The 22,790-nt window shown below is 38.9% G+C and overlaps 3 protein-coding genes across 9 annotated transcripts in view; 1 reads left to right on the top strand and 2 right to left on the bottom strand.

Moving 5' to 3' along the window:
- Nucleotides 1-2,730: 2,730 nt before the first annotated feature.
- Nucleotides 2,731-8,242, top strand: tbpl1 (TBP-like 1). 3 transcript variants are annotated; one of them, XM_036549945.1, is made up of 8 exons: nt 2,731-2,798; nt 3,763-3,834; nt 4,453-4,644; nt 5,277-5,359; nt 5,555-5,618; nt 5,721-5,824; nt 6,645-6,739; nt 7,538-8,242. In XM_036549945.1, the coding sequence occupies exons 3-8, from the start codon at nt 4,510-4,512 to the stop codon at nt 7,615-7,617; spliced, it is 561 nt and encodes a 186-aa protein (XP_036405838.1). In that variant the 5' UTR covers nt 2,731-2,798; nt 3,763-3,834; nt 4,453-4,509; the 3' UTR covers nt 7,618-8,242. The 3 variants fall into 3 exon arrangements, with proteins under 3 accessions (XP_036405838.1, XP_036405836.1, XP_036405837.1); XM_036549943.1 differs by having other exon boundaries at nt 3,763-3,962; XM_036549944.1 differs by having other exon boundaries at nt 2,772-3,962.
- A 10-nt stretch (nt 8,243-8,252) lies between these two features.
- slc2a12 (solute carrier family 2 member 12) lies at nt 8,253-16,405 on the bottom strand. The gene is made up of 6 exons (XM_036549942.1): nt 16,228-16,405; nt 14,811-14,919; nt 12,213-13,532; nt 11,778-11,900; nt 10,951-11,083; nt 8,253-9,842 (listed from the first exon to the last, which is right to left on the bottom strand). Exons 2-6 carry the CDS (start codon nt 14,902-14,904, stop codon nt 9,749-9,751), a joined length of 1,764 nt encoding a protein of 587 aa, XP_036405835.1. The 5' UTR covers nt 14,905-14,919; nt 16,228-16,405; the 3' UTR covers nt 8,253-9,748.
- A 4,933-nt stretch (nt 16,406-21,338) lies between these two features.
- Nucleotides 21,339-22,790, bottom strand: part of sgk1 (serum/glucocorticoid regulated kinase 1) — a 30,660-nt gene continuing 29,208 nt past the window's right edge. For 4 of the 5 annotated variants that reach the window (XM_036549392.1, XM_036549390.1, XM_036549393.1 and 1 more), the window contains exons 9-10: nt 22,615-22,704; nt 21,340-22,314 (exon numbers count right to left, since the gene is read on the bottom strand). In XM_036549392.1, the coding sequence (XP_036405285.1) occupies nt 22,147-22,314; nt 22,615-22,704 (258 nt within the window). In that variant the 3' untranslated portion in view covers nt 21,340-22,146. Of the gene's footprint in view, nt 22,315-22,614; nt 22,705-22,790 lie in introns of all 5 variants that reach the window. The other variant, XM_036549389.1, reaches the window with a different exon arrangement.

Genomic DNA, 22,790 nt, shown 5'->3' with positions numbered 1-22,790 from the left:
AGACAAAACTGATCAATGCTATGGAATGTCTGGATTCACTTTTCATGAAGAAGTCAAACAACAGGCATATTTATAGAACAGAAAAGATGCAGCACACAGCTTGGAAGATGGCGAGGGGGGGGGGGGGGGGTCACTCTCTGGCCCTTGGCTGAAATGCAGAGATACAGTCCAAAGGGGAGTGTCCCCACAAGTTCATAGCACAGAGGACTAATAAATAACAAAAGTGCATTAAATACTAAATAATAGATCTCTGATGTTGGACCAAGATAAACAGCGAAACAAGGTCCTGATGTGCCCGCCCAGTTTAAAGGGAAAGCTGAGGTCGCTGAGCCAGCTGGGAGGGGAGAGGAAGGCCGGTCACTACAGCAACGCATCCAAAGAGGGGAAACCTTTAATACATAATGGCATCTTAATGTTGCACTTCAAAAAACTGATGCTGGGATGTCCAGATGCATTCAATTCCATTTCTGAGCTCCAAGAGGTACGGAAACCCAAATCCTTTTTTGTCTGTCAAAAGAATGTCAAGCCATCGTTAGTGAGAGCCCAGAGTAACCCCAAACAATTTCACAGAAAGACACCTCACTGGACCTCAATTTTCATGGACAAATGACCTTTACACTCATTTTTACTCAGACAATATGGAGCAGTAAATGCAAGTGCCAATTTCTAACATGCGTATTTGAATTTTTCATATTTTGCAAGAGGTGAAGTACCGGTAATTTCAAGGTTCCAAGTACAATACTTTCAAATGCTGACATTCAGCATATATTAATCCATGGAAGCTTTCAAAGAAAGTCAGATGAATATCTCTTTTACATTTCATCACCATAATACACATTTGTGGTAAAATAATGAATTGCCTGGGGTATAATAAGGTCATTTATGTCAATAGAAGAATAGAAGTGTGATAATGTACGTTTACAATAAGCCTATGTGTACCATATTTATGCATCTTATGACAGTAAGACTCATTTTATGGTTTTTCAGAAGATGGTGTGGCTGTGACTATGTGGTGTTTGTTTATTTACATATTTTTGAATGAACATGAAAGATGCATAGGGACAAAACTACAGAGGAGGTCTGACATTATACAACCCACTTTAAATCTCACTACATATAGTAAACAACACAGAACATCTCTACAGGCCTTTCAATTGGTGAATTTATATTATTTACACAAATATATTTCACCAAGACAAGCCCTTGAGAATACGAAGACAATCTTGTTACCACGGAGGCCCAAACAACGACAGTGAATCATTTTGAAGTTATTTAGCTGTTTCGTTTGGGAAGAAGCCAGTCCAAGAGGCTCATAGAGCGGTGACACAAAGCAGGCTACCCAGTGAAAGGTTGAATAATAACAACAGCATCTTCAAGGGCAAGGACTGGTTGCTCTTCCGTTTCCTCGTCAATCAATTTTAAATGCTTTTTTGTTCTCAACACCTCAGCTTGCATTTTCTGTAGGTGTAGCTCCTTTATGAAACATTTGCATCAAAGCACAGAAGCTCAGTAATTTGAATGGCAGGACCCATAGGTAGGACTGTATGATTTGTCTAATGCTTTTGGGTGATTCCCCTCTGACTCTTAAGATTAAGACTCTTATCACTAAAATGTCACGAAATCACAAAGCTTACAAAATCTTTTCAGTGATTAATCAGAAAACAAACATATCAGATAAGTATGATGTAATAAGGACACAGTCCAAGATTGCTTTAGACTATGTTCGCTCCATGACATCAAATACTAGTTATGTTTTGTATTTACCACCTCCTGGCACTTAAACGTGTGAAAACTACTTTATATTACAGTGAAAGCCTTTGAAAGACATCCCAAACTAGTGGCTTCATCTCATTCAATGAGAAGTTGAACAGCTGTGAATTCTCGTACATAATTAGTTTGCTACTGCTTAAATACGTGACATCGGCTACTTCAGACCACTGTCACTGATCCAGAGACCGCAAAGAATGCGCAGAAACCACATGCATCTACGCAGAAAAGCTGTTTATTCCCAGAAATGACATACAAATAACTTTGATCCAATCTTAGTGTAAAGTTGAGAAGTTATACAGTGAGGTGTCTTCGCTGTGCAGCGGCATTTCTGAAGATTAAATCCTCCACAAACGTCTGTAGTCAAAAGAAATAAACGTGCGCCGATTTTTTGGTCTTTGGCTACTGATCTGCAACAATCTCTAATCCCATTTGGAGACTGTCATTTTCAAAAAAAAAAAAAAAAGAAACTAATTCGTATCCACAAAAATGGAAAGTAATTAAAAATATCGACCACCTAATCTGATCGAGATTCTCGATCGAGCAAAGCAAACTTTCATTCATATACCGATTAAAGCCTATAAATAGTTGAGATTACACACGCACTGTGCATCAAGCATGTCTAAAAGCATTGTGCCCTGTAGTTCCCTAAATTTATTAGAATTCTTTCTGGAATATTCATACTTTAATTTTGCGTTCTCGATTCTATCGATATTCTCTTAGGCTGAGCTAGCCAGTTTATGGGTGACTAACCTGTTTATAAGTGAATGCCTCTGAATATTTTTCTGCATTTTTCATCCCCTTACTTCTACAGCATAAACTGGTAAATCCGCTGTTTCGATCAGTGAGTCACAGTCCTCCGGTGACACACGGTGGCGCTAAAGTTCTGAAAAAGAGCTTTAACTGCCAAACGGGCATCTCTGGCTGAACAGGAAACGGCTTTGCTCCTCAGCTGTTCGGCTCTCTTTGTGCCGGAGACGGCATTTGTTTTGTGTTAGGGTTCCAGTACAGTGAAACGTATTTGGACGCCGGTAACGTTTAGCTATCCATAAATATTACCTGACTTTTTGTGCATTTGCAATATTCATGTGTTTGCATTTTATTTAAGCTATTTAGCATGCCTTGTTTTGACGAATAGCCAACTTAGGTAACGTTAATTAGCTAGATTCATGTTAGCCAGCTAGACTAATAATAATAGCAGTGACTCGCCAGATAGCTAGCTAGTTAGCTAACTTAGCCAGATATATTGGAAATATGGGATTGTTTGAAAGATAGCTATATCTAGCAAATTGATAAGACTGCCTGAGCGTCATTAGCTACGCATGACCAACTAGCTCATGATTTGTTCGGAGTAGCCTAACTAGCGAGCTACCCCGTTAATGTTACTTAGCCAACCTGCTAATCGTGACCGAAAAGCATCACTAAACACTACCTAGCTGCACTTTACGCACCCTTCCGATTCAAACTTAACGTGGCACTGCCAGCTACTTGTGGTACTGTAAACAAATTGAGATGACGAGACTTCTGTCTCATAATGTGGCTAACCTTGGTAGTTAGCCTTATAACGTTGCGAGCCAAGCTATCTTTAGCTGATTTCAGACCAAGGCAAGATGACGTTATTTGCTGTGTTGTGTCTGCAAACAATGGGTAGTTCGGTTAACTATCGAAGCTGGGTGCATCAGTTATTCAGTGAGGTGTTTTCCTGTGTAACTCGATAAATTAGGTGGCTAACCAGGGGGAAAAAGGTTTGAATGTGTTCACGGTAGCTGGATAGTTAGCGTGCGAAGCTGTTCAGTGTTTAAGAACATAGCCAGCTGTACTAGCTAGCCAGACTGCATTGTTTTCCAACTGTCGGTCAGCGTAATCATGGGGATTTTACCGAACAAACTAGTTATCATACTAGCTGTTGGTAGCGTAAGCTAGCTATCTGAATACAGATTGAAAATCCGTCGTTTATGTTTTCTTGCTGTCACAATTTCAATGTTGTTGTGGTAGTCTGTAGGGACCACGGGAGGAGCTTCCTGTCCAACGAGCACCATCTGGTCGGGGCGCTAAGACGAAACCAAGGTCGATACCTCTGCCTGGAATTACCTGAAAAGGAAAGGGTATCAATGGTTAACAAAACTAGGGTGTATACACACTTTAAAACACTCTAGCAGCGAAAGGGCTATTGAGCATTTAACATAAACCAACAGGTAAGATATGGCCAGGAAGCCAGGCGTGACGCCAGCATATATATATCCAAGTTCGAATCTTGGGTTTGGTACAGGTGTCCCCACAAGAAATATACAGTACAAAGTTAATATGAATACTTAGGTAAATATCCTGATGTAAAATAGATCATTTCTTAAAGGTAAACTTTTCCTGGCTGAGACCCTCTACTATGAAAATAGTCATGTAATTTAATCACGTAGGCCTGCAAACAAATTAGCATGAGTTTAGTTGTATTGGTTTTTGTTGAGCTCCTTTCACTCTAAGGAATGAAGGTCTACCTTGTATTGCTGGTAATTCTTTTTTCCTGCTTTTTCTCCAATGTTTAAGTGTAATGATATGGTGGGATACCAGTTAAGTTAATATGATTAGCCATGTCATTAGAAATGTCATTAGACATTTACTTCACTGCACATACAATTGTCAAGAATATTGTACTGTGCAGGTTGACTAGCTTTATTTCATTTTTTCCAGGTTCAGTCTCCTGAGTCCTGATATGAAGCAGTGAAGCTGTACAGAACCATTTCCCCCATGGAACCAAGCAATGATGTTGCACTAGACATTATCATTACTAATGTGGTCGCTGTTTTTAGAACAAGATGTCATTTAAATCTTCGCACAATTGCACTAGAGGGATCAAATGTGATCTACAAGCCGGAAGTTGGGGTAAGTTACAGAATTCATCTACCACCATTTACCTGGTTGTGCAATGTATCATTATTTAACTACAGTTCTTCTGTACACTATTTCTCTATGACCCACTATTTACATTTACATTATTGCTTAGTAGATGCTCTTAAATAAAGCAACACTACTGCCTCACACTATTAATTCAATTGTATAAAGTTCGTTAGTGAAGTATTTTCTAAGAGTGCTATATTAAATAGAGTTTTATGGATTGATTTATCCTCATTGTCAGACAGGACCTTGTATTGCCATTAAGACAAATGTATCCATGTTCCTTATCTAGAATCTATCAGTGTGTTTGTAATGTATAAATGCTGCTTTTTATTTTTTCATTACTCATATGATGTGCAGAAGTGTGCAAGGAGAATAATGCATTTGTATTATTTTAGAATGGTAATTTTTCAATTCGAATCAGCACTAGAGGTCACCCTAACTCAAATCTGCAGCAGTTTCTGTAATTGGAGTATGTAGTTGCTATGGCAGTAGCAACAGACATTCACTTTTTCATCCCAGACATTTTAAATAAATCCCTAACATTTATATTTACCAAATGCTTAAAGGTCAATTTTAGTGTATGGTGCTGATAACGTGTGTTTTCTTTTCTTCCATAGAAAGTTTTGATGAAACTTAGGAAGCCAAGAATTACTGCTTCAATATGGTCCTCAGGAAAAATAATTTGCACAGGAGCTACAAGGTAACAAACACATGGTTTAGACATTATGAGTTTGTGTCATGCACTGTAGTCTGGTAAAATGAGATGAAGTCATTAGTAAATTCTGGTTTTAAGTATTTTGTGTGAAAGGTGTAATAATGCCAATAATGTATGTAGTTTTGCAGTGTAGTTTTGTTGCATTCAACAGTAACATACTTGTGTTTTTTCCCTATTTAGTGAAGATGAAGCAAAATTTGGAGCCCGCAGACTGGCCCGTTGTTTGCAAAAATTAGGTTTCAAGGTTTGTGGTTGTCTGCCATGTTTGAGAACACACATCGTGTCCAGGCTGAAGAAAAATTGTGGTTGTTGTTATGACTAATGTTTTGCATTTGTCTTTCATTAGGTGAAATTCACAGACTTCAAGATTGTTAATGTATTGGCTGTGTGCACAATGCCCTTTCAAATACATCTGATACAGTTTACAAAGAACAACAGACCCATTGCCAGGTAAGAACCAAGTATCTTATTTATCTATATGTTATTTAAACTATATGTAGTATCAATTCAGATGAGTAAGTACTTAGGCCATTTACAGAAACTGCAGCTGAGCTGAGTTAGGGTGATCCCTAGTGGCCATTTGTATTATACAGCTTATATTTTTAAAGGGTCTTGTGCAAAGAAATACCTGCCTGTAAGACATTCAGTCAAATAATTGTGATACCACACACACAACAAATCATTTGTTTAATGTCTGTTAAATGTTGTTTTGCTTTGGTGGGTTCCTTTGGCACGTTTTAACAATCTGTGGAGGTGTTACTGAGACAGTGCATCCCATGTGGGGATCCTTAAAATGCTTAAAATCCTTGCCCAGTAGATCTTTGCATTTTTACATGTAGTTAGTTGTTATTTTTGGCTGCCAATGTATGAAATAACCAGTAATAATGGCGGCAGTGTAGCGTAGTGGTTAAGGAGCAGGTCTCGTAACCAAACGGTTGCCGATTTGACCCCCGCTGGGACAGTGCTGCTGTACCCTTGGGCAAGGTACTTAACCCACAATTGCCTCAGTAAATATCCAGCTGTATAAATGGATAACATTGTAATGAACTGTAACCTATGTAAGTCGCTTTGGATAAAACCGTCTGCCAAATGAATAAATGTAAATGTAAAAAAAAGATTTCAACAATACAGCATCCATGCATCGTGTGTTTGAAAGAATTCTTGTAAATCATAAAGTTGTAAAGCTTAAATGTTTCATGTACAGTGTTAAACCAGTCAATCAAGGATTATTCACTTTGGTGAGGTGCTATGTATCTGCATGTGTTTTCAGTTATGAGCCAGAGCTTCACCCTGCTGCATCATACAGGATCAAAAACCTCAGGGCGACAGTACAGGTCTTCTCTACTGGCAGCATCACAGTAACAGGTAGGTCTGTGGCCCAGCATGAAAATGAAAGTAATATCCCATGAATTGTAAGATGAATTTCTGTATTTAAGAATATGAGGACATTTGGCTAAGAACAGTAATGTTGCAAATTAAAATAGCCCCATGTACTCTCCCACCATTACTAATGAGCAAAATGCATGCATACACACACAGGCACACTTTTTTGATGTGTTTGTTAGTGTAACCAGGGAGGTGTACAGTAGGGGAGAGCGGTGTTAACACTCTGCAGAACTCTTGTCAAGCATGTGGTTGCAGTCTTGCTTTAAGCAGGACAACTTTCCCTGTTTGTAACTGGACTGGGAATGAGTTTCACTGTTAAGAGTAGGAGAGAGAGCTTGCAGCTGAGTTTAGGTTCTGCACTGTAGGCCTGTAGTAAAGCAGAATAAGCAAGCTTTGTGTCAGTATGAGGGAAAGAGCGACATTCATGCTTTGGTTTTTAATTACAGATGGAATGCAAGGATATTGTGGGGATTAGAAGGCAGGAGCTAAAAGGGCATACTACAAATAAACTCAATTTAACCTTACTGTATTATGTTCCTGACCTCAAAAAAATGCTCAGAACCATACATGTAGTCGCTGTTACACTAAGCCGATTTTGCCTGCCTCATAATTCAACATTCAGAATTGACTTACTTAATGAATAACCATACTATAAGCACACGAAAGGGAATCTTAAGCATGAAAAGGGCAGTCTTGTGTTTTACGTAAATGGAGGGGGTTGTAGCTTCAGTGTACTTGAAGTGTTAATTAAAATCTGTCATGTTCCCTGCCCCGCAGGACCAAATGTCCAATATGTCGCCACGGCTGTAGAGCAAATCTATCCTCTGCTCTTTGAATGCAAGACGACACTGAGATAAACGACTGCTACTTTGTTTTGTTTTTTTTTAAGTGGAAGCACCTTGTCTGGTTATTTTATACGCTTTTATCATGTCAAATTGTGTGAGTGAGGCAGCCTCACCTTTTGTAAAGGTAAAGAAATTTGTCATTTCCTGCAAGAGAGGTAGCGTCTCACTCCTTGCTGGCTTCCTTCCGTCCCTGCTGAAACACTGTTTCACTCCCAGACAGCGATGTACAGGAGACGCATTTGGAAAGTGTGCATGTCAATTTGTTTTAATGTTATCATGTTTTAATGCATGAACGCCAAAGAAAGATGAAAATTGGTCTCAAAAATACATTCTCAAAAATAATCACAGAAGACAAACCATTTCACCACATGCAGGTAAAGCTTTAAATCAATTTAAAGACATTATGCCCAAGGATATTAAAATGCCTTTACTTAAATGAAGAAGTTACATATATTACTAATGCTTATCAAAAGTCAGTATCACTCTTGTGTTGTACATATGATGAAATGAACGTTACTTGGTAAGGTGCACTAAAATTTATCTTGAGAAGTCTGCCAGACTGGAACATTAGTTATAAATGAAAGAAATTGTTTCCATTTGTTGATGTAATATGTTTACTTTTGTATTTTGTACAATAAAATAGACTGAAAATAGTAATGCATTTTTTTATTATGGAAGACACTGATCATTTACGCTTTTAATTGGACCAGAAGAATCCAGTCATCAAGCTCAGCTACAAGACATCGGTGGCAACATGAAAAACTCAAGGTGTGAATTAAGGATTTTTATCACTTGCTAATATTGCAATCACACTTACAATCATTCACTTTGCCGTCTGAGCTCTACATTGCAAAAATTATACCCTAACTTTGGAACCACTACATGAATCCATCCCCCCAGATAACAGTTCAGCTTTGACAATTAGTACAGTACTTGTTCTTATTCAAGAATTCTTATTCAAGGTGTACATGTGTTAAGTAGTTGGCTGAGCATACTGTGGGTGGCCATGTTGGGTTTTATATTTACTGTAAAACCTGTGTGTCCTCATGAAACATTGTGCTAATTAATCAGCACAGGTCCTGAAAAACATGAATTGGCATCTCAGAGGGTATAAGCACTGCAGGCTGCGTTGCAGCTATCATGTCTAATACAAACATTAGATGTCAAGCAGATTGGCACAGTGTTCAGAATGTCTAAACATTGCAGTGTTCTATTGAATTTGCTATTTAAAGTATCTGTATTGTTAAGGCTCCTTTCACACAACTGGGGGGGGGGAAAGTGGAATACATATTTGTACTGTGCTCTATCACATCTGAGACTAAGCTTATATGAAGCAAATTTGCTTCCATTAGACAGTCAATGCAGTTGATAAGATTGACAGGAATTTTTAAAAAAGTCCATTAATAGACATTCGTATCCAGAGTGACTTGTACACACATACGTACACAGATTCCAATGTTTGACCATACACTATGTCATTTGTGTAATAGTAAAATAATCCTCACATGTCAATGTTTTCCAATCACAAAATAAAACATGATTAGACATTAAAATAAGGAAAGATATCCCACACAGATGGAGCTTCCCCCTTGTTATAAAACACCTGAGTGACTGCAGTAATGAGTGACGGAGCAGCAGGTTTACTCAATGAAATGAAGGTTAAAAGTTAAAATTAAGGTATAGTTAATTTTAATGAATAATTTCATGAGAAGGCACTTAAACTGGTGTGGTCTGTTTTCAGTCCAGACTAGCAACGGTGTTAACCACAACACACTTTACACTCAGTGCCTGTGACAGTCAGCACACTTATCACGTCCATCAAGTATGTTTTGAGCTGAAGAAAGCAGTCGGGCTTGTTGCTACAACTGAAATGCTGATGTCTATGGAGCACGGTATAGCCCAGTTCCCGCATGGCGAGTCTTGTGATCTCAATGTACAGTACATACTTCAGTACTTCAGGCAAATCCTCATACAAGCTGCTGATTTTTTTCTAATTTTGTTCTTCAAGTGTTTTGCCCAACTTCGTCATAAACAATATCTTACCATTTACTGTGAGAGAAACTGAATCTCCCAACATATCACAAAAAGCAGCCTTTTTTGTGCCGTTTCGTAATACAGACATTAACTTCTGAGGTATATATTCTTAGTTTGAGCCGTTTTCACTGTCCCGTTTCATTGAAATCAAAGTGTCCATTTTAGGCTTCACTCTGTAGCATATTCGGTCTTCAAGGTGGTTTCTGGAAAATAATGAATATGAATATGTATCTGCCCATACACACCTGTACTTGCCCTTCTGTTCTCTCTCTGGGTTTTCAGGGAAATTGTTTTCTAGAGGTTGTTAGGCTTGGTTGTAACAAATCCAGTGGAACACCTTTTTGAAGATCCAGTCAAATGTGTTTTATGACAGTTAATACATACGCTGTCTTGTAATGGTTAGCCAGATTAATATAGTGCCTTTGCCTTAAAAGTAATTGTGAAAGAGGGCAATACAGAAAACACTGTCCAAAGCAGTGCAAAATAAAACAGAAATCATTAAATAATAATAAAAAACCAGAATATTGATAAAATAACAGCATTAAATACAGGATATGCACATAGTGACTGTATGCCCACTGCCCACCAGTTAAGTTTTAATCAGTTTGGATATAAATATACTGATTTTGTTCAGAGGTAATGGTTTTCACAATCTGTACGTATATATGTGTTGGTTCTCACCACAAACAACAGTGAAAAGCACTGGTTAACACATATTCATCTAAGCACACTAACTGTAATCTCTACATCTGGAGCTGTCTGAGGCATACACCAGGTAAAATGTAAAGTTGTAAATTCAGATTAAATATATGAAAAACAAACTCAAAATTCAACAATAAGGACAAAGGACATAGTTTATACCTTAAATCAGAGGAAAAGCAGCAAATGGATCAAAAAGATACCTAGCACTATCTAAAGAAACACAAGAAAAGTGTTTCTTGGATATTCTAGACATGTACTTTGTTTCACTTTTTATAAAAACTCGACAACAGCCCCTGATTACCTTCCACAGCTCTCAAACCAAAGTTGCACTGCACCAGGTTTTTGATACTGCTAATTGTTCTAATGTCAGCCCAAATGTGCCATTTTGGCAAGGATCTATAGGCTCTTGGGTACAAATGGATTTGCACTCTAGGAGTTCTAAAATTGCCAAGTAATGCAAATCAAGCAATCAGTCCAAACTGGGACACAGCATAAGTGAGAGAATATTGTGTGGCAACAGCAGTGATGGTATGGAAAGCACCATTGGCTATAATATGTGCTAATTATGTGAAGTGAGGCAAGCTGTTCTCAAACAAGCAAAATACTTACTTCTTGGCTAATTCCTTTGAGATCTGTTCCAGTGACCTCCCTTTGGTCTCAGGTATGTACAAAATCACAAACACCAGAAGAGCAAAGCTCATTGCAGCATACAAGAATATGACATTGGGAAGGCCAATCTTGTCTGAAAAGAGAAGGTCTCATTAATTCACCATGACATTGAATGAAATGCACAGATTTGATTGTTTTCTTGAAAATCCTAACCATATGAATAAGCTGAAATTATATTGCTGTGGGGTGACATTGTGGTATTTTGAAGTTACAAGCAGACAAGACTACATTTTAATTTTCAAATATCAAAAGAAGTATCTGGTGCACCAATTTATTGCATTTGGTAGTAAATGTGTTCCAAGCATTTGTGCCGTCACCATGACCAACTGATTTAAACTTGTATAAAGTTTCTGGCAGGCATTTAGGTGGCTAATGCATTCAGCACAGTGTACAGAATTGATTGACAGATGGACTGTTTCAAAAGCAAACTAGTATCTTATCAAGATGTTAGGTAACATCAGGTGCTAGATATACTGTGCTCATATAAGTCTTAAACAAGTAGGTACACATGACCTTTTATTAAAGGGGACATATGCTCTCTCCCTGAATCCATATATTATATGGTGCCCTCAACTGTTATCTAGACATTACATGGTATGCAAAGTCCACATCATTCCTTCACACAGGTGTCAACACAGTTGAACTGCATCAAGTCACACTAATGCTTTTGCCTCATTTTGTTTACATAGTAAATCAAAACATGTCTTAAATCACATTTTTTTGTGTAAAAGTATGAGCTAAATGAGGAAGGACAAAGCAATGCTTACCTGTCACAGTGAGGAACGTCAGGGAAATGATGAGGTTGGTGCCCCAGTTTACTGCAGAAACTACAGACACTGCTTTGCCGCGTATTCCCAAGGGGAATATCTCACTCAGAACCACGTACACCACTGCAATAGAAATGCGCAACGTCGATGAGATCAAGCCTGACAGTGCATGAAAAATGCAACACCATGCTCCACGAGCTGAATGTCAATGTCTCCGTCTCCCACCATGACCTATATTCAAGAAAGCAATGTTCCTCAGGTGTAAGGCTTTGCGATCCGGTCTTAAAATAGCAGTAAAGAAATGGGTCAAAATATATTTCTGAATATGTTTTTGAACTTTTCTTAAATGGCAAACACAGATATTCAGAATGGTGACGTTAGTAGTTGTGTATGCAAGGCAAAACAGGATAATTGAAGGAATGCAAAAAAACTTACTTGGTCCTAGACTTATGGAAAATGCAGCCACATAAAAAAGCAGGCTAACCAGGGACAGCCACTTTAAGGCACCAGACACTTCTCTCTGGATTAGACCTACATCGGCAGTCTTCACAACACTTTCTCCAACCCCATGATTCCATCCTTCTCTGGTCATCCATCCGCTGCTGGCATTGCTGATGTTTGCAGCATTTGTGAGGACAGGCGGAAAGTCTGAGGTCACTCTGAGGTCACCTTCTCCTCTTACTGTAGAGGTGTTGTACAGCCAGTGGGTCTGGTTAAGGCTGATGGGGCTTTGACAGATGCTAATGACATTTGTGTGACTCTGTAGTGTCACCACTCCCAGAGTGGCGAGTGACACAGTCATAATGACTGATCCAATGCACAGGAAAGCCTTGCTCCCCACACGGTCCACCAGCAGGACCGCAGGAATGGTGCTGGCCACTTTCACCACGCCCAGGCCTGTGGATGCCAGCGTGGCTGCCTCGTTGCTGTGGAAGCCGACAGACTTCAAAATAGTTGAGGCGTAGAACAGGATGTTGGGCTGCCCCGTCACCTGCTGGAAGAAGACCAGCGCCACCCCAATCATCAGCCTCATTCTTATGTTGTCCTTTGTTCTGAAGAGGTCCAGGAAGCTGTGCTGGCTCTCCTCCTTCAGAGTGGTCTGGATGCATTGCAGCTCCTCCTCAGCCTGAGAGGCCCGCAGTTGGATCAGGACCTCAAGGGCAGCTTGGTTCTTGCCCTTCTTCATTAAGAAGCGCGGACTAACCGGCAGAAACAGCATAGTGATCGCCTGGAGAACCGCTGGCGGGATGGCAATGCCAAACATATACTTCCAGCCCTCTGGAACAGCGGCAAAGGAGTAGCTAAAACCAAACCCAAGCAGAATGCCAATAACAACCATCAGTTCATAAAGGCACACCAGAAGCCCCCGCTTGTTCTTCGGGGCAATTTCCGCTATGTAAAGGCAGGATGCTGTGCCGGACAGCGCCACAGCCATGCCCACCACAGCACGGCCTATGATAAGCGTGGTGTAGGAGACAAAGCCTATCAGGATGACAGTTCCGATTATGGTGAAGACAGCTGTCAGAATTATGGTGAACTTCCTCCCGTAATGATCAAGTATAAATCCTCCTCCTAGAGAAATCACCAAGGCCCCAAATAACAAGGAGCTCACCACCATTTCCTGTCTCTGACATGTGAGGGATAGAATTTCCCGCAGCTGGAGGAGGGCCCCAGAAATGAGACCCATTTCGTAGCCCAACATGAATCCGCTTACAGTGGCCACCACTGAGGCCAGGAGCAGGAAAGAGCAACATCCTGGAATCCCAAAGACAAACCATATATCAGACACAAGGGTATAACAGCTGGAGCATAATTAAAGAACTAGACTGGTTGAAATTTGTACTTGATCTGAACAAACCAGTCCAATCCATTATGACCTCCACAATCAACATGCACACATGGAATAGCTACCTGTTCTATAATCACAGTAGTGTCTGTTATTAACACAGAATCATATAATGAAATCTGATTTAAAAAATACCAGCTCCATTTGTTTTTACCTTTTTTTAATGAGAAGACATTCTGTTTATTACAATTAAATGTGTTTTCTTGCTATTTATGTACTGTACATCTGAAGTAAGTACTACTACAAAATTCTCACTTTCTACCAGATGAGGTTACAGACAAAAATGTTCTTAATCTTGTGTAGAAAGCATTTAACACCTGCCACAGGATTACTCCTGTAGGAACTAATCCGCTTACAGCCCACATTACATCTGCCTACAGAACAGAGCTCCTATGACCATATTATTGTGCTTTTTAGGACTTTTTTTTTTAGGAATTGGTATTTTAATTACTGTATGAATCGGATTGTGAAACCCAGCATCTTTTTAAAATGTGTGCAACCCATTTAAGAGTGAATTCTGATGCCATGGTCACATTTTTTGTCAGTATAATGGTCTTTGAATAATGCATAGGTTTCTAGTGGACAACAATAAACAATAAAGAGCTTTTGAGTCTATAACAACTAGCACAAAACCTGTCAGGGATTAAACATAAAATTTAGACCACTAGACCATTGACCTCTAGTAGAACTGGAACAGCTGTTCCGACTCTGCAATATTTGAGGTTGTAGGTTAAACCTGAGGGTTAAACCCCTCCTAAGGAATCTGCAAATGCCCACAGTTGTCAATACATGCTTCAAGAAATGTAAAAAAAAAAAAAATGTAAATGACAGTTCTCTGATGTTTACTCAACCAGAAAAACAGGAACATGCACAGCACCCTAACTCATATGCTAGGTTTACATGACACGTTGTGATCAAGGTTTTTATTGTTATTATCTATTGCAATTGCTGTTTTGTTGTTTGTGGAAAGTTACAAATCAACTCTTACATTTACACTTAAAACGTACTGAGAATACAACAGCATCAAAGAACAGTGTAAAGGTGAAACACCTAACCCTAGGTACATGCCAACAGAATAACCAAGACCCAAAAGTAAGTGCTGAAATCTGGTTGTGATCCTAATGGTTTTTAATGATATTACACAATTGTTTGTTGTACTTGGAGATGTGAAATCTGAAGATGCTTACCTGTCTTTTTAGTGTCCAGTGAATTCTGGGCGGTGTGTTCTTTAAAAGGTTTCTTAAGGTGAGAGTTAAGTTTCTCAGTGCCATCAGAATCCATCCTTACTGGTGTTAACTGGCAAATGAAAGCATAAAAACTAAGTGTCAGATGTTGAAGGATTTTCAATTTCTTCGGCCAATACATCTTAGATAAGTACTGGCACCTAGCACACACGTGAAGGTACAAATCCTAACTATCTTATAATTGATAATTATCAACTATATATCGGGCGTTGGGACACACAATTTTAAGTATACGATTAGTTTGCGTATAGCTAGCTGACAGTCCAACAGGTTTCTGGCAGCGCTATGTATTGCTACTCTGTTGCTTTGGGCTAGTGTCCCACTCGCGAAATAATTCTCTATAAGGAATACGAGTGCGTGTGGGAAAAATAATGCAAATTACGAGGTGGCTCCATTGTGTCATATAAGTTCACGTACACATGACCTCAAAGTTCATAGAGTACACAATAAAAAGAGTAAGCTAGCTACCTAGCTAACTACCTAGTCTTCCTAGCCAGATATATGCATAACCTAACAACCTACAATAACAACCAAATCTGAAATGCGAAATATGTTCATTTTTACACATTCAACGTCATCATCCCCTATGGAATATTATGAAATGGGTTAGTAAATACAAATATCATTTTCATCAGTTTTTTTTCTTGGGATTATCAGTTTATAATGTGCAGCTAGTGCACCACAAAGAACGCTCACATCTACTGTTGAAAACCGAACTCTAGATTTACTAATTAATATAAACTTGGATAACGTTAAATTACTTGACGTGCTAAGACAAGAAGTTAGCTAGCTACCTAACACGGTGTGTTGAGTTAAAAATACTGTGCTCTTGTTTCCATGGCTAGCACACGGGATAGCTAATAGTGTAAATTTGGAAGTTCTTGTTTTTGTGTTTACTGTTTACACAGTTAGGTTGCTCACTCTGTGCTGCCTCTAATTTTGCAGTCCGGTGCCAATTATCGCATAGATCATTAGCTAGCTAGCAACAAAATGTGGTGACATAAACCAGCAGCTATCGCAAAACCGCACTGAGCAGGAATGTTATTGGCCATTTTATTGATTACCCACCGGCATAATTTGGAGAAGGAACCCAGGAGATATATTACCGGCAACATTAACTGATTTAGCTAACGTTAACTCGCTAACTACAGTGAAACCATGCTAAAACTAGCTAGCCACAGTTATAAGCTAAGTGTTGCTTTAAAAGTTGGCAATACAGCCAAGTTGGACAGCTAGCTAGCAAGCAAGCGAACGACATTTAAAATGTAACTAGCTATGGTGCTAGCTGAGTCAGTTTGAGTGTAGTTATCTAGTTAGCTTTGTCAAAATAAAGCAAAATGTAACAAATTTCTAGTCTTACCTTAAGTATGGCAGACGTTTGCTAACCAGCTAGTTAGCGAAATACTTAGCTACTATAATGAGGCATTGTCGTTGATTAGCTAAGTGAGCTTAGCTAGCTCGCTAACTTTGTCCTAAACTCATTAATTCGGTGTCTCCCTCCTTGACAGCACAGGTTCCTTGTTTTGAAATGCTGTGCCTCGTCGCTCCGCCCTCTGCTGATCACACACTGTGTCTGAAGTTAGCAAGAGCGGTGATAGTCTTTGAACTTTATTAAGATGACACCGCATCAGACTAAATTAAAAACAAATAAACAGACGGTTTGTCAGAAATACATACACACCCACACATTGTGGGTTGAGAAAGCAATAATCCACATTCAGCTGCATGTATCGCACGTATCCCCCCCCCCCAAAAAAGGGTAAACTTTATCTCAAAATCAGCTATTTTTAATTTTAATGTTGGATCATGTTTGAGTGAAAACGAACAGAAGTGTGGAAATCAGAACAAAGGGCATAAAATGTGAATGAAGGTACAACAATTTAGTCCTTCACAGGTTTACAGGCCAATGAACTTTCTCAATGTAGGTTAACTGGAATAGAAATATACTGCTTCATAAACTACAAGATTAGGCTGAATGTCTTTCCGCATAGTGTGTTATCTCTGCAACAATTCCTATCAAACATATGTAATAATTTATTTAATGATCCAAACAACACAGACTCAGGCTGGATAGTGTCATGAGTTGATTTCTGTCTCAAGTCCTCTTGGAAGAGCTGGTGCAGACTTACAGTCAAGGGTTTGTCAGTTTTTTACTCTTTAAGAAACAGTACAGTATGCCAAGGCACCTTACTGTGAGTTTTAATCATGCAGGTGGCATAGTTCTGTGTCTCTGTGGTGCACAACACAAATAAAAGAAGAAAACAGAACCTGTAGCCCTGAGATATCAATGCAAAATACAGAAACAAACTCTCCGCAGAACACAAACACAAAATACTTCGCTTTCTGGAATTGCGTCATACTAATCGAATTCTTGGCACAGCCGATATCTGAAGAGCAGGCACATACTGTACTTTTTCATATGTACTTCTTTTAGGTTCACTGAATTATTTGTCTGTTTTGTTAAGTAATGAAGCAGAATTCTGGTATTTTAGCTCATTTTCCTAACTAACAGTGATGTCCACGGATCAGTATGACACAGAAGTCTTTTCTTGTTATAAAAGCTTTGCTTTTTAGTGCAAATGAACCCATGGCGGTTCTTTTTCCATTGTAGAATCATGAATAGGGGTACATTTTCAATTATATATAGTATACAGCAGGCCAACACAGATATACAATAAATAAAATATACACCCTCCCCACACTTGCTGCATTCTCAGTGTGGAGTGTAACCAGACTGGCTTACAAAACTTTTTTTTTTTTTTTAATCAAAGCTGGGCATTATTTAGGATTACTGAGGTGCAAATTAAGTTTTGATTGCCGTGTGGCAATCTAGGAAAACCTGTTGCTCATCTAACCTGAATGGACACCTGTTCTTTTGGGATGGAAGTCTCTCTTGATAAGAGCATCTGCTAAGTGAAAGTAATGTAATGTAATGTAAAATCCTTCCCATGGTGACCATTTTAAACTCTGTCAAACTCAAACTTTGAAATATTTCAGTCAGAATCGTAATTTCGAAATCAGCATACTTCCAAATGTAAAAAGGGAGAAAAACACATTTAAAAATTCCCCTCCGATGTCATTCAAATTCCTTTGAGAGGTATAAAAAGATACCAACACCAGGGTTGATTGTCTGTATGCAGCTTACTGTTGTATTCAGTATTTCCAAAACATTTTATAACAACGCTTGCAAGCATATTAATTGAAAAATATCACTTCTCTAAGCAAATATACTGTAATATAAAGCAGTTATTAAACATTTAACTGGACACCGACTGAACTGACCATTGAGTCAAAATTCAGATACATAGGCATAAAAGCACAGATCTGTCTGAATTTATAAAGCTGCTCAGAGAGTGGATATTAAAGATATATAACAATTTTAAAATCACAAAATAATTATGCACAATAATGTTCACCGCCTCCTCTTATGTGAGGTGGGGGACTTGCATTGTCAGTGTCTCTGAATGAATCTCACTTGATTCACAATTCACTCTAGACCAGCAGTGAAATAGTCCGTTATTACCCTGGTTTACCTTGGTGACTTTCCTCAGATTGATACATGCAAATTTATTTAAAAATGGCTACAATATTGCCAGACAGTAGCCTACTGTGGGTTACTAGCGTGATTTGATGACTAGGGGGGCATGTGCAGGATGACAGGTAGCAGACAGGCTCTTATTTCCCTGGAACACTGGTTGCAAACAAATGCCAGAAATATGAAGAGAATAAAATACAAAATACAAAATTTCATGACACAGCACCCAACACCAAACCCACAGCTACCCCACAATTACCTCACACTTACCTCTGACAGTCAACACCAGACCCATAGCTACCCCACATTTAGGGTGCTCTCAGCAAACCTACACTGAGAAAGGGAAGCCTCTTCTGGACCCTCTGGACTGCAAGTGTCTTGCACTGAAAGATACATCAGCTGATTGAGATAGAGGTGACAATATTTGCTGAGTGTGCTGTCATTTAGTCCATGAGGTCTTAGTAAGCCAGAGTATTTTGTGTTTTTTCAGTTGCAAACATGATAGGAATAGAATCATCTTATATAGCATGTTCTGCATTATAACCACCAATTAGTAAATTTCATACTTGAGTATGAAATACTATGTATTAAGTTGCTTTGGGCAAGATAGTTATGAAGTTAATTATCATGAAATTGTTAAATTACTAACTAATTAATGAATGACACCATCACCAATTGTTAATCACTAAATGTTATTCATTTAGTTCCACTAAGACCATATACAGACAACATATCCCAATCAAATCCATTCCCTCACAATTTAAATAATTTAAGTAGTAATTTTAAGACATAGAAAAAGGCTTAATTTACCTTGAGTGGCACCGCCACTGGGCATTCAAATGTTTTACAGCTAGCTGTATTACAATAATTTAGTTTTCTGCTTGCGCCTCATGTAACTATTCTGCATGGCAAATATATTTTAATGCAGAGTAAAACAAGGCTTTCCTCTGAATGATCCATTTTAGAGTCCTGGTATTTTGCAAATAGATTGTCTGTTTTTTAATATGTGGATTACCACTGGCTGGCTCACATTATCTGCATGAGTATGTATAGGTCACTGATGTGGGTCATCTGTGACTTTCCTAAACATCAAATGTTTCAGGCAGGTTTACAATGTGAAAAGCTGTTTATGTGAATTACAGCTGGCAGAGTCACATATTTTGGCAGCCATATTACCTTCAAACATTGTCCTCACATTCAAAATGCAAACTGTACACCTCTGCTGGATTCTTGGTTATTATTGTGTGTCACTTTTAGCATGTTAACTTATCAGTAGGTCAGTCTGGACACATTCAGTGTGATCTTTACATCCTGGAGTTGCCTGTCTACAGCAAGGTTTTGTCAGCCACTAAATGACGGAATTGTAAATGTAAATAATGAGACATTTAAGTTCATTTTTTGCTGAAACATATGCTTTGATTACCTTATTGCATATACATGAGACTGTAAGTCAAGGCCAGTGCTAGTTAATATTCATTTTTCATGATTTACAATGTTATGACATAACCTGAATCCTTTAGTATGTGTAAGAAGACTCAACACAACTTTGTGAATACTGCAGAGATAAGGTCAGTACGAGTCACCCAAATGCAAACGGCTGTGATGTTCTTTGGGACTTCAGGGAGACATTCTGCTCTCATACTTCAGAATGTCAGCCTTATATAACAAAACTGTTTCAATGCAAAATGGCACCACCAGAGGTCAGTAGAGCACTATATTGAATTATTCAAGCAGTAAATTTCCAAAACACAGCAGGATCTAGCGCTGCATCACCGTGACTGGAGAGTCTGCTCATTTCTTTGATCACTTATTGACTTTCAGAACTTCAACCAAAGGGACAGTCGTCTAAGTATTTTTGCAATACTAATGCAGCGGAGCCAGAGATGGTCATGTGTTTTTCCTGAAGATAGTACACCAAATATCATTTTCTGTATTCTGGGTGTGTTCCAGAGGCATGTTATGGTCAAAAACAAAATGGTGAATTGCATGTGATCTGTCTGGTCTTGTTAGGAAATGGGGCCAAAGCATAAGATTCATTCATGTAAGCTGGCAATGACATCTTAAACAGCTTGTATGTGCTTGCCCATAGATGAAATTGCTGTTTCTGAAAAATTTTGCAGCTAGAATGTGTAGTTATCTCAACTGACTCTCAGCTCTGCTTCTCCTGCTCAGTCACTCTCAAAGCAAGCCTGAGTCTTTGGAATGAGCTTACACCACTAATGCATCTTCACTGTGGAGGTCTCCAATGCTCTAGGTTGCCTGAATTATTAGAATTTTGTTTAAAGGCTCTTTGACATCTCTGTGACCATGTGGTTCACTTTATACGGGGAGCACATTCAACTACTCAGTGTGAGCAATGGTAAAACAAAATGTTTTTGTCTGCACATGGGCTGCATTCAGGAGCAGTGAGTCAGCAGAGGTTAATGGTCCACAAAACCTCACATGAGATGTCAACAAGAACACTTGTGTGACTGATGTGGCGCCCTGAACTGAGAGCAAAGTTGATGGGGGGAGACAAAAGTTCACCTTTTCTTTGAATGAACTCAGTCTGTGAACTTGTCAATGCGTCACTGCAATGCCTATGTCTTCATATACGTGGTTGATGTTTACAGCACTGGTTATTCTTTAAACAACATACACAGTGACTTGCGTAGATGTGAATGTTTTGTTCTATGTGTCCAAATAGAAAAACATCACCACAAAATGGCAAAATGCCACCCCGCAACTCAAGGGTTATAATTACTGCCAGACATTCTTCACTCCAAATGAAAAAACAAGCTTGAGGAAAATAACATTTAACTTTTATTGCAAACCCAACATGGTCACATAAATTTAACATTTTACAATTTACAGTACATTTAATATGAATAGTTACATATAAGCATACCTTTAATTTGTTTAATATACATTAAAACTAGTACACAGACTCAAAATTTACATATGAACTTAAATACTGGTGCACAGCAATATTAAATGGAATGTCAAGTTTAGACGCACAGTAATGCCCAACTGTACAACATTAATACATAAATAGGCAATGGAAGACTGTGATAATGACTCTCCAGATGGGACATTTTTAAATTTTTTTTCTTTTTTTTTTTTTGTCCAGGTCCGTATTTACAAGAAATGTAGCAGCAATGCTTTCTCTAGCATTTTGTGGGTCAGCAAACAAATTTTTCAAATAGAATTGAAATTCTACAGCAAATTTTGCATTTTCCATATGTGGAAGAAGCAGACAATGGAGAGCCCCACACTGCAGTGTTGGTCAGTTATTAAAACAGTAAGTCTGGTGTCATGAACATTAAGTGACACCAAAAACCGCAAACATCAACGTTCACACTGGAAAGTTCAACCACAGGTTCTGAAGTTGTCCATCAGATGAGGAACACGTTCAGATCTGGTCAAGCTATGGTCAGACAGAAAAGGCACCTTACAAAATATCCTTGTAACATTCAGTTCAAGGGGGTCTTCCTTCGTGACAATGGAAACAAAAACATGAAAACTACATTAGTATCTTCTTGGTAGCAGTTGATGCCACTGTAATTCCTCTGCGGTAACGATGATTTGCACAGATCTCCTGACTTGGCGGAAGAGAACTGTGCTTAATGAGGACGTCTCGTTGTTAAGTCAGACCATTCTCAAAGTTAAAGGCCAAAAAGCTGCCTCAAAGCAATGTGCAAATATTTCCTCTTCCAGTGAGATTTTTTGAAGAAGAAGACCCATGGGCAAGTCTGTCATTCCGAATTATAAGTAAGAGTCCATTGACGGGGCGTATGAGAATCCAAGGAAAGCCTCGGCTGCCTCCTTGATGCTAGCCGTGATCAGAGTGCTGTCCGGCGAGCATCCGATGGAATTGGGGACGGGCTCATCAGTGAACTCCGGGTCAAAGTGTCGCAGGTCATTAGGGCCAGTCTGTAAAGACAGTCACATACACTATAAGAGCTTCGAATGGCTTAGCCCTCTGAAGCATATTATTGGCATGTAACGCACAGCACAGATACTCTGCTCTAGTACTTTCCAAACAATAATTTATGTCCATATGGATCCTTGGCCACCAATTTGACATTCAATCTTGTGTGTTGAAGTTTCCCAAGATTGAGGCACCTAGGCCTCCTCTGTGTGCACACAAACAAGCAGTTCTGTTTTGTGAAACTGTTTCAAACATGGCTTTGCAAGCCCGCACCCTAATCTCAATACAAGTTCACTACTTACCACATTGGGGTTGAAGGGAGGCGTGAGTTTCTTGGAATTCAGGTCATCCCAGTTGATTGGGGAGAAGAACATGTGATTCTTGATCTCAGTCTGTCAGAGAAAATGGACAGGAAATGTTTAACAGAGATGACAGGGAACAGACAGGCCTACAGTGTGCACGTGACCAATATTATGTC

This window comes from Megalops cyprinoides, chromosome 17 (genome assembly GCF_013368585.1).
Source record: "Megalops cyprinoides isolate fMegCyp1 chromosome 17, fMegCyp1.pri, whole genome shotgun sequence".
Lineage (NCBI taxonomy): Eukaryota > Metazoa > Chordata > Actinopteri > Elopiformes > Megalopidae > Megalops > Megalops cyprinoides.
This window is presented reverse-complemented; position numbering and strand designations above follow the sequence as displayed.

Excerpts from the sequence above, each read along its gene's own strand:
- tbpl1 (XM_036549945.1), top strand. The coding sequence starts at position 4,510 with ATGGAACCAAGCAATGATGTTGCACTAGACATTATCATTACTAATGTG. Across the intron at positions 4,645-5,276 it reads TCTACAAGCCGGAAGTTGGG|AAAGTTTTGATGAAACTTAG; the intron begins GTAAGTTACAGA and ends TTTCTTCCATAG. Across the intron at positions 6,740-7,537 it reads TGGCAGCATCACAGTAACAG|GACCAAATGTCCAATATGTC; the intron begins GTAGGTCTGTGG and ends CCTGCCCCGCAG.
- slc2a12 (XM_036549942.1), bottom strand. The coding sequence starts at position 14,904 with ATGGATTCTGATGGCACTGAGAAACTTAACTCTCACCTTAAGAAACCT. Across the intron at positions 11,901-12,212 it reads TTCCATAAGTCTAGGACCAA|TGGTGTACGTGGTTCTGAGT; the intron begins GTAAGTTTTTTT and ends TTTCTATTGCAG. Across the intron at positions 11,084-11,777 it reads GACGTTCCTCACTGTGACAG|ACAAGATTGGCCTTCCCAAT; the intron begins GTAAGCATTGCT and ends TTCTCTTTTCAG.